Genomic DNA, 14488 nt, shown 5'->3' with positions numbered 1-14488 from the left:
TCCAAACTGTACACCAAAATTCCTAAGAATTTTTTGAATCACATTTCTTTTTCGAAATAGACAGAATGTTAACTTCTTATTGGCCTTGCTTATTCAATAACTTTACCGCACGGGTGTTCGTCGGCCACGCAGAATAAAGTCTTCGTCTGGGTTTCGTTTTCTTGTTCCTCTGGAGGGAAGAGGTCGTAAATTATAAAATGAATCCTTTTCTGAGGTTCTTTTCTTTGCCATGCTACTGATGAACATTTTTTCTTTCTGCTTAAAAAGCTTGAAAATCGACGGCTGAAAAAGACAGAGAAGATTCCACAGAGGACCACAACAAACCGAGTGCAAGCGTTCGTTTGCTTAGCAACCAAGCTATGGAACCAGGCTTCTTTCGCGCGGTAAGAAGGCTTGGTGGCAAATTCGCGCGAGCGAGCGAACCCGGACTGCCCACGCAGATATTCGATCTAAACGATCAATTTAGATTTACAGGGTAGCATTGCTACCTATTAATGGGAAACAGAAGAAGAGAAGAAGAAGAAGAAGAAGAAGAAGAAGATAAAAAGAAAAAACAATAAAAAATCTTATTGCGGGCCCAAGAGAGGCCCGCAACCCTAATCTTGACAGTGACCAGCGGATTGCGTTTTACGCGTGCGCGCCACGTTAATAAAAAGCGAACAGAAAACGGAAGTTGAAAATTTTGTTCTTCCACTAAGAACGATCGGAATGCGAAAAATGTGTCAATCACGACAGTTTGTCGTAACACCGGAAGAGAAAATCTGTTCTCCAAGAACGATTGTCACATAAGATCTAGGCTTCTGTCACATGGAAGATTGCAAACATTACAATTTGCAGACTTGTTTTACGGGTGTTGCTTTTGCGAAAATTTGCTTTGATTGCATCACGCATAAACCACGGCAAAGCGAATGATTCCAACAACGGTTATTCTCGAGAAAATCGTTATAACACTGACAACATAGCGAGTTTATCGACCGAGGAAAAAACAACTCTGACTGGTTCGCGGCCGGTTAGCGGCAATTTAGCGTGATTTATCATTAATCGCGCCACGTTAATAAAAGGCGAGCACAACATAGCGAGTTTACCGACTGAGAAAAATCACATCTCAATTCACACCGCGTGCTTGATTACACTTCCCAAAACGATAAAAACATGCATTCCTTGCGTGACGCGTTACTCGGGATAATTGTCGTTTGTCCATTTAATCATTTATTTATTGACACTGCCATCTAAAATTACGCACTCTCGTACCAGTACCTTTTGTAAGTGCGTCAAGGCCCGCACTTTCTAACCTGTGGTTACCACTAGTTATATGGCTGAATCCGCGACCTAGCAAGATGAAGCGAATTCTGTGTTCTCATTGGCTACCCGGCCGAGCGAGCAAGATGGGCCTCCCCACTAATCTTTAATTCCATGTGCGCGCGCTCGATATGAGATGGTAGATAGGCAACGAGGCGCGTAGCGTCGCGTCGAGTTAGCTATAACTATCTCATATCCAACAAGCGTCACTAAGGCGCTTTTCCCTTCCGAGAGGGAAAAGCGCCTTAGGGACGAGGTTGCGCGAGTGAAATAATTGTTTTATTAAAAACACCCCGAGTTTGTGGTCCATCGTATATCAGCTCATATATGATGGCCTATAAACCAATCAAAACTCAGCAATTGCAATATGCCATTGCTAGTTTTTAATAAACAAAAATAGACCTTGAAAATGGTTTTCACTGAAGTTTCCGGAGTTGACAACTCTTCGGGTACAAATTTTCAAGATAACCACAATAGGTTTAGAAACCATACAGTTTTGTATAAAAGCATATCGAGTTCTAACAATATGTGCTAGACATTTCTTATCCGTTTTAATATTTTTTTTCACCATGGTCACCATTTCTAGAAAAATCGCATGAAGAAAGCGAGTGCAATTCGCGAACTTATGGACGCGAGTGATGTTTTCAAAGTTTTCAAAATTGCACAGCCCTTTTGAAAACATCACGAGTGACCAAAAATCAGTCGCGAACTGCCTAAGCAGTTTATTCAATTGGCTGTTTATAAAATCGTCGTACTCAACACCTGCCGAAAAAAAGACAAATATACAACAAAAAACTACTCGAAGGTCATTGGCTTACTGATCAGAATCTAGAAGTTTTGTTGAGTATATTGATAAAAGGAACGATAAAGCAGACTGTACAGGCAAACGAGTCCACTTTATTAATAGTAAATAAACTAGACAAGGAAAGTAAAGATAAAAATAGTAAAAAATTGAGAAAAAATTGTACTTAAGATTATTAATTTTATTTTATGGTTTATCAGCTCAACAGCTCTTCTAGTGTTCTTTAAATACTCATAATTGAATAGCCTGCGTCGCAGACGTAACCTAACCGTTTCGTCTGCAGCGCAAGCTAAAATTGAAACACTGAATTGAATTTTTTATGTAATATACTGACTATAATGTACTATAATAACTATTGGCCAAACAAAGCGCGCAATATCCAAAACATAAAGGGAAAACTATTCAATTACAGACCATTGTGTCTTAAAAGTAAATTAGTGTGGAACCTCGATTTAACGAACCCCTATAGCGAAGTCCTCGATATAACGAACGATATTCTTCGCTCCAGTAGTAGTAAAATATATGGAAAAGAACCTCAATATAACGAAACCTCGTTATAGCGAACAAATTTTTCCGGTCCCTTGGCCGTTATATCGAGGTTTGAAATAGCTGCAAAATACAATTACAATTTCATGTTGTTTCATTTTTCATTTTATTTCATCATCACTTGGAGCTCATGTGAATTCATAATATAAAATGATCCATCTCAGTGACATTAAATATCAAAATTCGATGACATATTTACACACCTAGTAAATAGAAAAAGCAGAACCTTTTCAGTGACACATTCCCGTCGCATTGTCGGTGATCACCTCCCCCTCCCCACCCCAAGGATAAATGATACGTCGGTAAAACTCACATCATTACGCGAATTTTTACCCACCACTCAAATTGTACAGAAATGTTTTTAAAATAGTTCATTGAGTCTCGGGTGAAATTTTCGCTTTCTAAAGCAAGTTTGTTTAGAAGGGGCGCGCGAGCGACGAAGCTGAGAGAAATGGGAAGGGCCTTTCTTCTACGCATGCTTCGCTGCCCTTGTGCCCTTTATATGTTCAAGTTCTTGAACCACTATCTATACAGGCTACGTTTTGATATTCTATATAGAATTAGCAATTTATTTGTCTTGGCTGATTCCATTTGGCAATTCATAGTAGTCTTCTTTCTTCCATATCTCATAAAACGTCCATCTTTAAAATGCAATCACGGACGTTAAGGAATGATATTTGTCAGCATATTATTTATTTTCTACTTCCAGTTTTAAAAAAGTGTAGAAATATACTTGACTGTCAGTAAAAGTTAAAATGTTTTTCTTCCCATCCCCTGGTCTAAACACTGGCGAACACATAGGGCTAATGGGAAATTAATAGAAAGATGTTTGTTTCTGGGAAAAAATAACCCGTTACAACTGCGCTTTCAATGGCTTATATGAGCATCTCTAATTTTAAGCTGGACACTCAAACCTGCCTTTAAAAGGCTTTTATTTCATCTGGAATAATAATAAATTGTCTAAGAGTACAAAGGATACAGTTCTAAGAAGGAAGGGACGAAAACGAACTCTTTCCTGAATTCCACTGGGCAACACAAATTTGCCAGCTGTTCTTCGTATAGACTTAAACTGTTTTGCATGTTAAATCCATTTGCACCCTAAATAGAAAAACAGATAGCATTAAAAGATATACATTAGTGATTATAGTTGTCAGTCAAATGCATCGGTCATCTTAGAGATATGTACAGACTTACTTGTACAAAATACTTTCCTCGTGGAGAAAGAAGACGAATTGAAAGATCCTGAATTTCCTGTTGGAAGTCCAAATACGAACCTACAGACCAAATAGATATAGTCTAATTGAAAAACTAGCTGTCACATTAGCCAACTCTTCCCTTTACACTAGGAAACGCAGTTTAAAATTCCACGCTATTATCTCTTGTAAGATTGTTTATAGAACAATTAACTAAGGATCACTTGCAAAAAGGCAACATTTATCTTCCATAATATGGTTTCTAGGTTTTTGCTTGAATTTTCAGAACCCCGGTTTGCATTGCCATCTTTTTCACTGCCTAGCTCATTCAATCAAGGAGCAACTGAAGCAATTCAGGCAATTGTCCACCCTGACTTGATTTAAAAGCGACCCGCGTAGTATTATTATTTAATAATCCTACACTAGATCCTAAGTTTGTCAATAGCAGCCATCAAAGGAAGGAAGTTAAGGAAGGAAGTTTCGTAACGCGACAATAAACAATTATGAGGATAAAGACTAACTGCTTACCATCTTGCGCTTCTGATCGTATAACAACATCAGTTAGATCGTTAATCACGTAATCAAACGTTGTCTTTTCCTTTACAAATTCTCGCATAACTTGGGTACAGTCGTCAATTATTATCTGTGACAAAAAAAAGAAAAAAGAAAAAAACGTACGCCAATGTTTATCCTTCTCACTGCCAGAACGACCAAGTTCAAGCTGTCGGAAAACTAAATTGGAGATTTTTTTAATTGAATTCAATGCCCGCCTCTGAACGAAGCGCTTCTACCAAAACAGACATCCTCGTATCACGTCTTGTAACAACAACAACAACAACAAAACGGAAAGATTTCTGTTGAGATAATAAACAGACATGTCTATAGTAGACTTCTAAAAGTCGTTCGCTTCTCGTTTCCGGTTTGGTGGTAGTAGACCCCGGTGTCGGTAGTAGCTCTCGCGCTCCGCGCTTGCTGCTCGCGCTTCGCGCTCTGTGAGCTCGACTTTTAAGCAAGTCTATGTCTATATCCGTACAGCTTATTACCACTTACCTCGTAATTTTTGCCCCGTAGATTGTCAAGCGAGTCACCACAGATAGTTCTAAGATGCTTTCGTGAGACATTAATGACACTTTCGTCAATTTGTTAGATGTTAAGGAATAGAACGTATATTACGTATCTTATCTCTATATGATAACCTCACCCCGGCGTTTATTTTGAACTTGGCTTGATGAACCCAGCGTTTATTTGACTTCTGCAGTTAATTCGAGCCCGGTGTAAAGGTTTTTATTCATTACTTAATTTTTGACAGACATAAAAAGACATAAATCTTGCCACTGTACCTACAGGTTATTTATGTCTCCAATTATTATACGGCAGTGTCTAACAAGGACTGGGAACCACCGAATTCACGAATTTGATTGGCTAAAATTGATATTGACAGCGGTCTAGATTTTCCAATCCAGACTGGTTACATTTGGTAAAACAAATGTACAGAAACAATGACTGATTTCGGCTAAAACTACTAAACGGAAAAGCCAAAAAACTTTAACGAGAATAAAAAGTAAAGAGAACAAGCAAACTTTGGCAACTAAAACCTAAGCGCGAACTCGAGTATGGGAGAATCTTGACCGAGGTCGTGAGTACAGACCTCACTGCGTTGATCGGTCTGTACTCACGACCTCGGGCAAGATTCTCCTGCTCGGTTACTGATAAACTAATTATTGCTTGAGGGTTATAATATCGACTTATCTTGGAAACCCGGCGTTTACTCAGTACCCTAAGCCTGCGTCTTATCGAGAAAATACGGTTAACATTTAATACATAGGCTAAAGTTAGTTCCTAAAATAATAAACTCAAACCTCTCAACTTAAGTAAACTATATTTTAAGATGTAGGCAAAAACGTATAATACTCAATGTCCCTTCGACCTATGTCAACAATAACAATGCAATAACAATAATAAAAATTTTACAATGCAATTTTATTGTCCATACGTGGGACGAGGTCTCCCTCAATGTCCGAGCCAGAGGCTCATGTATAAAACGTAGGACTAAAATTAAAATAGACTTAATTATATGCTATTAAAAATATAAAAAATTAATCCCACACATTAAAAAAAGAATGAAGAACAAGAACAATACTAATACCACCCCCCTCCCCTTACCCCATACTGTATAATTAGTTTGAATCGATAGATCAAGTGATAAAATATATATATATATATATATAAAAACGCACAAGGATAAAAAGATAAAAATACATCAAAGGGTTAAAATATAAGTAGATCTAAGATAAACAATAGCTACACCAGAATCGAAACTTGCACGAGCTGAGATATTTTTTACTCCAACCCTCTCACAATACTCTTGCATTTTAGTATTTTTAAAGGATATCTCAACCATAACAACTGACTTCGGATTTTGTTTCAATAACTCATGTAACACTCCCCCGTCACCTCCCCCCAGGATAAGCACACTTTTGTCGTTGTAGTCCACCCTGCCGTCGCCCAAAAGTGCCTGCGTGTAGACGAGGTCGCTCTCGGCAATCACTGGAAAATAAAAAAAATAAATTGCCTTTTATTTAGAAACGGCAGTATTAAAGCTATAAGCTTGTGGGGCCGTGTGTTGGAAGGAAGGAGGATAATATGCATGCGCATATGTAAGAGCCTTTATGATTACTAACACCTCGTCACAAAAAGTAAAAATAAAGTATAAACGCAGTTGGAACTCTAAAAGCATGTAGTTTCCTCTAAAACAACTGTTACTAATTTAATTTTCATGGCTTTTCATCTTAGGAAAGAAGGGTATGTAGAAAAGGTGGGGCTGAAACTGAAAACGCTAGATTTATTACCGATTTCATGCCTTTTTTCATAAAATACGTGTAAAGAAAAAACAATTTCCGTTTCAAAAATGAGGCGACTTACTTTCTATCTCATCCAGGAGAAGCATGTTTCCAAACTGAGGTGAATGTACAATCTGAATATGCTGATATGGAGAATACTCACTGGAAACAACTCTAAAGAATATCGGAGAAAGAAAGAAAGCAATGAACTGTGATATACTAAAACAATGAAATTTTCTCTCGGCCCTTCTCGATTGCCTCGCCTTTGTTATTTGATACTGACAATTCACGAGGAACAAGAGACGAACTGTTTGTCAGGGCCGAACCTAGGATTTTTTGTCTGCGGGGGCAAATTTTTCTGGCAATGGAAACTGGGTTTTCTTTAGTTTAATTTCCTTTTTGGCGGGGGCAACTGCCCCCCCCCCCCCCCCTGCCTCTCCACTAGGTACGGCCCTGTTTGTATGTCAAAGCTGTGCCGGATTACCTGTCAAAGTCATATTCTATTATTCTGTCGTCAGATGTTTCGCGGTAGCAGCGGATTTCTTTGCCTCGCGTGATTGGAAGAATGTACATCGCTTTCGAACAAGACAGGCTTATTTTGATGCTATCACGCAGCTCTACAATTTCCTAGATAAAGAGAAAAGCTATAAGTATAACCAGAAATAAATATAGCCAACGAGATAGATACTATTAACCCTCTGACCCTTGTAAAAATTTATTGGCAAGAATAAAAACGCCAATTTAGCAAACAGTGTACGCTGTCAATCCCCTGTCAATAAAGGCACACTTCAGTCGAGAATCGAACAAGTACCACTTAAGGTGATTCCACTGAAAAAGGAAGAATATGTAAAATTTTCTAAAACTTGGCCCAGTTCATAATTACGTTATGAACATTACAAAACTGCGATAAAAAATTTGGGGTTACCTTGGTCGTTTTTGTGCAGCATGGATGGACATAAAAAAATTGGACCCTCGAGGTTTATATAAGGAACCCTAGCAATCAATGCTAGAAAAAAATCATTTCTTTAATAAAAATATTTGAAATGTTCAGCAAAATGGACTTTGATCTTACATTATAAACCATTTTGATTGAAGGAGAATTAAGATATGAAAGAAATTAAAAAGATGTTGCTGCGCGCGCACATAAACAGCATTACCTAAATGCGTGGCAATGTTTTGCGCGCGTTAAATGACGCGAAAAATTATGCGCAGCAAGGATGCGCAATACAATTCAGTGGAATCCCCCATTCTCGTCCACAGAGTCCACCAGCCTTCTGGTCTGCGCCAGGGATCGAGTCTTGGTCCCTGGCGCAGACCAGAAGGATCGTGGACTCTGGGGACGAGAATGCCTAATGACTGAGCCCACTGTTCTAGTCTCGATGTTGCCTAGCAACTGATGATGCCATGATAGCATGACAAATTCTGGAGAACTTTCGAGTGGTCGCGCGCTATTTTTGCTGGATAATGTCGAAAACTTTACGAATGTGTCAACGAAGATTTTCCAAAAACGGCACTCATCTTGACATACTAAAGAATGGGAGGTATCGGTTGATGGGACCGGATTATTTCACTTAGCTACTATACCGGCCGGTATGCTGTCTGTTATAAAAGGTATTTCACACTCGTGATTAACTGAATTGAGCGGGTCGATAGAGGGTTTACGCCCTGCTCCCATACTTGTCCACGCGTACGTGTTTAAGTTATCTGGACGGGAGATCAGTTACTTGTCATAAACCGGCGTTATATAGTTGGGCAACTTACGTCTTTAGTCCAAATATGATACGAATTATTGTTGTTGTCACCAATGTATTGCACAACATCAAGGGCCACAAAGCCATCTGAGAACACCCGAACCGTACACTGCCTGCAATGTTGAACAAACCGTCATCCGTAATACTGCGTGAGGCAAGAGCCAGGATAGGAGCCCTGGCCAGGATAAGCCCGGGGGAACTGGAGACAAGAACGATGACAGGAGAAAAGAGGTGATACTTAATCTTTTAACCCCAACCAATCCCCCTTCATTTGCTGAAATGTTAAGTTTGATATATCCCTATATATGCGGTACTTTGGTATTATCGATATGATGAGAAACACACTGACTGAATGAAGACATAAGAAGTATAAATTTACCATACAAAGCAAGCTTAAATTCCGGCAAACATCGGAAGTTAAGTAGTTGGCTCAATGTTTTTCTTTTAAGCGAAGGCAAAACCAAAGCAATGCAGGCCGGGATTACTCTCCACGCTCAGTTCAATTTAGCCCCCCACGCAGTCGTTTTTAGGGGCGATCGTGTTTCCTCCTCCTCCACGATCGCCCCCTAAAAACGACTGCGTGGGGGGCTAAATTGAACTGAGCGCGGAGAGTAATCCCGGCCTGCATTGCTTTGGTTTTGCCTTCGCTTAAAAGAAAAACATTGAGCCAACTACTTAACTTCCGATGTTTGCCGGCCGGTTCAACTTCGTCCCGCCCCGACTAACTGTCCCTTGGAATCCGCAGATGATGCACAAACGATAGCTACTAATCACGACTGGGTCACATGTGTCTTCCCGAGCAAAGCGCCGAAAACTAATCTTGTACCCAGACTCTGTCAGACTTAATATAGAGGAGACCTGGTTCAAAAGAAGCCATCAACGTGTCTGTGCTTTGAGTCCTCAACTCATCATCGCTTCATTGTGTTGTTTACATTAGTTGTGATTAACCATTAAATTCGCTCTGGATTTAACTTTACGACACTCGATTGCAAACCGCTCAAATTATATCTAGTAGTTGCAAATAACTTACGTTTCAGTTTTATCGAAGAAAAAGAGCATAGTGTTAGGCCTGGGTTGGAAAATGGAGTCCTCTTTTCCAAACTTCTCCTGTAGTTCTTCTGTGATCTTTTCTTTGAGATTCATCATCGACTTCTCGTTGAATGACAGGGGAGGTGTGATATTAAAGTCTAAAAGAGTCTGTTTAACTGACATGATGATTTATTGTTGTGCTTTCAGTCTAGGAAGATAAAGACCTTCTCACCTAAAACACAAACGTAATGTATCGAGTTTGGTTAAACAGAGTGCTCGGACGTGAACATACGATCGCTAGCATTCAATTTAAGTCGCGGTATAATTCCTTTGGATATCGGCTACATAACAGGCTATAAGAGTTGTACGGATCTGAAACTCGATCGGAAAAAACTTTTTTTTCCTCAGTTCGAAAAATTACTTACTAAATTACTGCCCATCATGCCTGTGTGGCACATAGGGCAGCAGTTCGAAAAATTGTAAACTTATAAAACGAGCAATAACAAAAAAGACTTTATTTCAAGACTACGCTAGGCTGATTCTATTGGTTGACTGAATTATTGAGTAAGTTAGCTTGTGCAGCCGGCGCGGGGTTTGGGGTAAACAAAGGGCTTTTGAATTAGCTATACATTTATGTCTTGATTTCCTTCCTTGAAAAAAAAAAAAATGGGTATTTTTTTAAAGGAGGGGGCGGGGGGTGGGGAGGGAAATAGTGATGCTATATGCAGTATATGGGTTCTTTACCATCCCTTGAATTCTTGGCTTGCAACCACGTGACAAGGCGGCCATGTTGGTGGACAGAACAATAAAAAAAGTTTTCGCGGAATTTGCACGATAAAAGAGTTTAGTTCCTAGCGTGCCCGCCGTGACGTCAGCTGCAACCCAGCAAATATACTACGATTACGTGACTAGACCACTTTGGAATCACGTGGACTTATTTTGAAAAAAGCTAAATCGGCCTAGTCCCTTGGCGTTCTCTCTTGTTTAAATGACCGCGCAAAACCTGGGCGAGTGTTATTCGGTGACGTCACTACTCAAGATGAAGCCCAGTCTCCCTTGAGCCGAGAACGCCAAGAAGCTGAATGTTTTCCTTGTTGAGGCTTGCAAATGCTACCTTCGCCTGTACGTTACTTTTCTTTTCATAAACAAACTTATTTCTTTATTTTGTTCGCTTTACCACTCTCGAAATACTTCATTTAATAAATAAAGCATCGCTTTCAAGTAATTTACCTTAGACAACATTCTTCCCCTTCTCGTCCCCATAACCTTTTTCATTTCTCTTAGCCGGCTGGGCCTTGGCACGAGAAACGAAGGGCTCTGGGGACACAGTATTTCCAGTCCTAGATTCTAGGACTTCTGGTCTTCATGTATGCAGTAATGATTTTTCAAAAGAATGTATGAGAAAGTCGTTGCGTATTTGACTTCCGTTCAAAAATTCTATGTCCCCAGAGCCCTTTGTTTCTCGTGCAAAGGCTTCGCTGGCTAAGAGAAACAATAAGGACTATGGGGACGAGAATGCATTCTTCCAAGTGTTTTTAGTCATTCCAACAACTCTAGATCTACGATGCAAAGACGTGTCCCTACTGAATTAAGGACCGGTTTAAAGGCAGTAGGCTTCTTGTTATATTTTATGAAATGAATATATTTTATGAAATAAAACATTATATTTTGTGAAATGAACCTTTTTTCACATTATATTTTATGATCAGAAAAGTTCGTCTTCGTGCAAAAATCTTAAATAATCTTGCAAAGAATTGCCTTTGGCTAACTCGATCACCCATTTTCTCATTTTGTTAATAAACTTTTTTGCTGACACCACTAAAAACCCAGGGGTACTCCCTTATAAGGGCTTAACGAGGACATGCGACCGATAGGGTATGGTTTTCAGGCTTTTTTGTCTCAAACGGGGTATATATTTCACCCCTTTTTGTCTTAAACGGGGTATCTTTGCTTGGACCAATGTCGAACAGGATAGGGTTATATGCCTGCAGAGGTTTAAATTTATACAAACTTAGCCACAAGTCGAATTTTCACAAATTCTTCCGTATTGCTGACTTACGTTGATTTCGGTATTGATACTAAGCTTAATTCGCGATTACAACAAAGCCAGTGAGCTACTTATTTATGTCTTAGACGGGGTATCAAAAATTGGCATTCTGTCTTAAACAGGGTAGGAAAATCAGAAGATCATGTCTTAAACAGGGTCAGGTTTAAGAAGGCCGGGCCGCACGTCTGTACTGTCGTGAATTGTAATAAACGTCGTGAATTGTAATACCTGTCGTAAATTGTAATAACAGTTGTCGTGATTTGTAATAGCTGTCGTAAATTGTAATAACAGTTGTCGTAAATTGTAATAATGCACCTATCGCAAATTGTAATAACATGCTGTCGTAATTTGTAATACGCCGAGCTGTCGTAAATTGTAATAGCACATTGCCTTGTTTTGTAATAACCAGTATTATCATATATTATTTTGCCATTTAACTCTGGAAATCTATTTATCTATTAATTGCAAGCATTTCACAGCGAAGGGAGTCAGTAAGAGGTTCCGGTATTCTTTTTAATAAAAATGTGCATTAGAGTGATTTCATTTAACCCGTGAAACACTATCTACCAGTCAGTGCGTAATAGTCAAAAATATACAAAAGAAAACAATGGAATAAGTGTCTAATAGTATCAAAAAGTGTAATAACTAACGGGTTTAGTGAAATCACTCTATTTTGATTAAACTTAAGGAACTATGTCATGGATTTTAGCCAGAATTAGGCATCGGAAATGACCACCAAGTTCGGTAAAATATAATAATAGCCCCTAAAACAGTGAAGGAACATTTCAATAATGTAATCAATAATCTTGTAATCCCCAGTTCAAGACCTGCCTCTGCCACTAGCTGGATTTGTTTTTCGGTTGTCCCGAGTTCAAATCCTCGACCACGCTTTGTATATAGCCAACTGGTCTGCCCCCTGCCAGTTGGGATTTTTAACCTTGTTATGTTTATTTAAAAATATTTGTTTCCAATGTTTCAGTGGCATGCCTGTAAACTAGCTATCTCGTTGAGATATGAAACTAAGTGCATGACCACTATAAACATATATTTTTTTATTTTTTTATTTTTTTTTAGCAAATACAAAAGAAGGTACGGATGGCCAAAAGTGATAAAGATTGAATCTGATTGCAATATGGGTTTTTTGAAATATTATTGGGCTGAACAGTTTTCAATAACGCCTGGGAGACAAATTTGGTTGCAATGCAATGAAGCTATGGTTTTGTCATTTGGATGCATAGGAGTAATTGCTTTGCAAACATGAAAGTTTCATAGCAAGTATTTGGCAAAACTTAAAAAATAAACTTAACTCAGCCGTGACACAGTTCCTTTAAAGAAGGTAATATTTGAAATAAAACCCATTATCCACTTTAAAAAATAAAGACCAGTGACTTGTAAGGGACCGAATAGAGAAATTACAATGAAAACTTTCGTTTCCCTTTATGTGCTTTGCTGCAAATTTGTTCCAGTGAGAAGATTAATAATGTTGGATAGCCCTCAAGACGATATCAAGCAGTAAAATAAATTTATGCCACGCGTTCTTTAACTGTTATTCCTTATAGATAACGAAAATGAGATTTCTCAATGATTTTTTTCCTAATTCTTATTTCAGGGCTGTAACTAGCAAGAGGCAAGACGAGGCACTTGCCTTGTCTAAATTTTTACCCAAAATTAAAAACAAAATATTTTTCTCAAGAAATAACTCATGAAAAATGTCTCTGAAAGAGATTCATAGCTTCTAGATTTCAAATTTTCTGGAGGGCATGTCCCACAAACCCACTAGCAAGATCTTGTCTCGTTTATGGCAATGGTCTGGTTACGGACCTGCATTTTATAGAATTATTACAAAACACGGCAATTTGTTATTACAATTTACGACAGCTCAGAGTATTACAAATTACGGCAGTGTGTTATTACAATTTGCGATAGGTGCATTATTACAATTTACGACAACTGTTATTACAATTTACGACAGCTATTACAAATCACGACAACTGTTATTACAATTTACGACAGGTATTACAATTCACGACGTTATTACAATTCACGTGAGTACACACGTCCCTACCCGAAATTATGTCGAGTACTGGTAACGGATGACAGCATTTTTTGACTGTTTAGTAATTCACAAAACAGCGGTTGTTTTGTTAAGGATTTGCAATTTATAAATTATAAATTACAAACACGGCAAACATTCTCATTTACAAATCGGAAGTGAATCAAGTAACTTTCCAATATATAACTCGCAAAGTATAAAAGCTAAGCCGCTTGAATTCAAAAATTCCCATTTTCGGCTTATTAAAGATTAAAAAAATAATACACAATTAGGTTCAAGACCTGATAAATTCTAAACATACACAGGTTATATCTACAAAAGATAAATTGACCATTTTTCAAGGAAAGTTTATCCTGTCAAAACAGTCGATCGCTAGCTAAAATAAATGTCTGTTTAGATTTAGATATTTTGATATCTTGGAATCTTGGCTATCTTTATCTTAGCTATAAAGAAAGAGTGAAAAGGAGAGAGAGAATATGCAGATTTGAACGTTTCGCATCCGTGACACTCTGCACACTCATCTAACCGAGACCAGTCGTTTCGTCTGCGTTCCGTTATTTCATTGCTACTTAATTTATAAAGAAAGAAAAAAAGAAACCAAAAACCCATTGCATAGAGTACTTACGTTTGTTGTGTTAAAATCTCCTTTCCTAAAGTGTCACCGCTTCGCTTGTTTCTTGAACAATTAACACCGCGTCCAATATATCGCGTGCGCCAAAACAAAAACCCTTAAGTCTTTAAAAATTTAAATATAAATAGATCCACCGGGAAAGCCATATTGAGGCCGTGATTGTTTTGAAGCAATTATACTGCATTCCCTGTTGCGGATGTTTGCGTGTGCATTGAATCGAATGGATCGAAATGGAAAACGCTATGAACTGGCAATTAACACGAAACACAAGCGAATAAAGCCGTCGTTCATCGCTTT

The 14488-nt window shown here is 38.4% G+C and overlaps 2 protein-coding genes across 3 annotated transcripts in view; both read right to left on the bottom strand.

The window, feature by feature from the left end:
• The window catches only part of LOC144657090 (uncharacterized), a 2813-nt gene extending 2486 nt beyond the window's left edge, over nucleotides 1-327 (bottom strand). Inside the window, exon 1 of the mRNA XM_078517383.1 lies at nucleotides 107-327. Within this exon, the coding sequence (XP_078373509.1) occupies nucleotides 107-246 (140 nt within the window). The 5' untranslated portion in view covers nucleotides 247-327. The remainder of the gene's footprint in view (nucleotides 1-106) is intronic.
• LOC144658895 (spermine synthase-like) overlaps nucleotides 1-14488 on the bottom strand; it is a 19602-nt gene extending 5114 nt beyond the window's left edge. Inside the window, exons 1-11 of one of the 2 annotated variants that reach the window (XM_078519394.1) lie at nucleotides 14186-14488; nucleotides 9462-9692; nucleotides 8442-8544; nucleotides 7165-7307; nucleotides 6763-6854; nucleotides 6233-6387; nucleotides 4891-4980; nucleotides 4369-4483; nucleotides 3842-3921; nucleotides 3627-3745; nucleotides 2432-3288 (exon numbers count right to left, since the gene is read on the bottom strand). In XM_078519394.1, the coding sequence (XP_078375520.1) occupies nucleotides 3216-3288; nucleotides 3627-3745; nucleotides 3842-3921; nucleotides 4369-4483; nucleotides 4891-4980; nucleotides 6233-6387; nucleotides 6763-6854; nucleotides 7165-7307; nucleotides 8442-8544; nucleotides 9462-9643 (1152 nt within the window). In that variant the 5' untranslated portion in view covers nucleotides 9644-9692; nucleotides 14186-14488 and the 3' untranslated portion in view covers nucleotides 2432-3215. Of the gene's footprint in view, nucleotides 1-2431; nucleotides 3289-3626; nucleotides 3746-3841; nucleotides 3922-4368; nucleotides 4484-4890; nucleotides 4981-6232; nucleotides 6388-6762; nucleotides 6855-7164; nucleotides 7308-8441; nucleotides 8545-9461; nucleotides 11693-14185 lie in introns of those variants that run through there. The other variant, XM_078519395.1, reaches the window with a different exon arrangement.

This window comes from Oculina patagonica, chromosome 6 (assembly GCF_052425735.1).
Source record: "Oculina patagonica isolate OP01 chromosome 6, crgOcupat, whole genome shotgun sequence".
Taxonomy (NCBI): domain Eukaryota; kingdom Metazoa; phylum Cnidaria; class Anthozoa; order Scleractinia; family Oculinidae; genus Oculina; species Oculina patagonica.
Note: the sequence above shows the minus strand (reverse complement) of the source record. Positions and strands in the feature narration are given on the sequence as shown.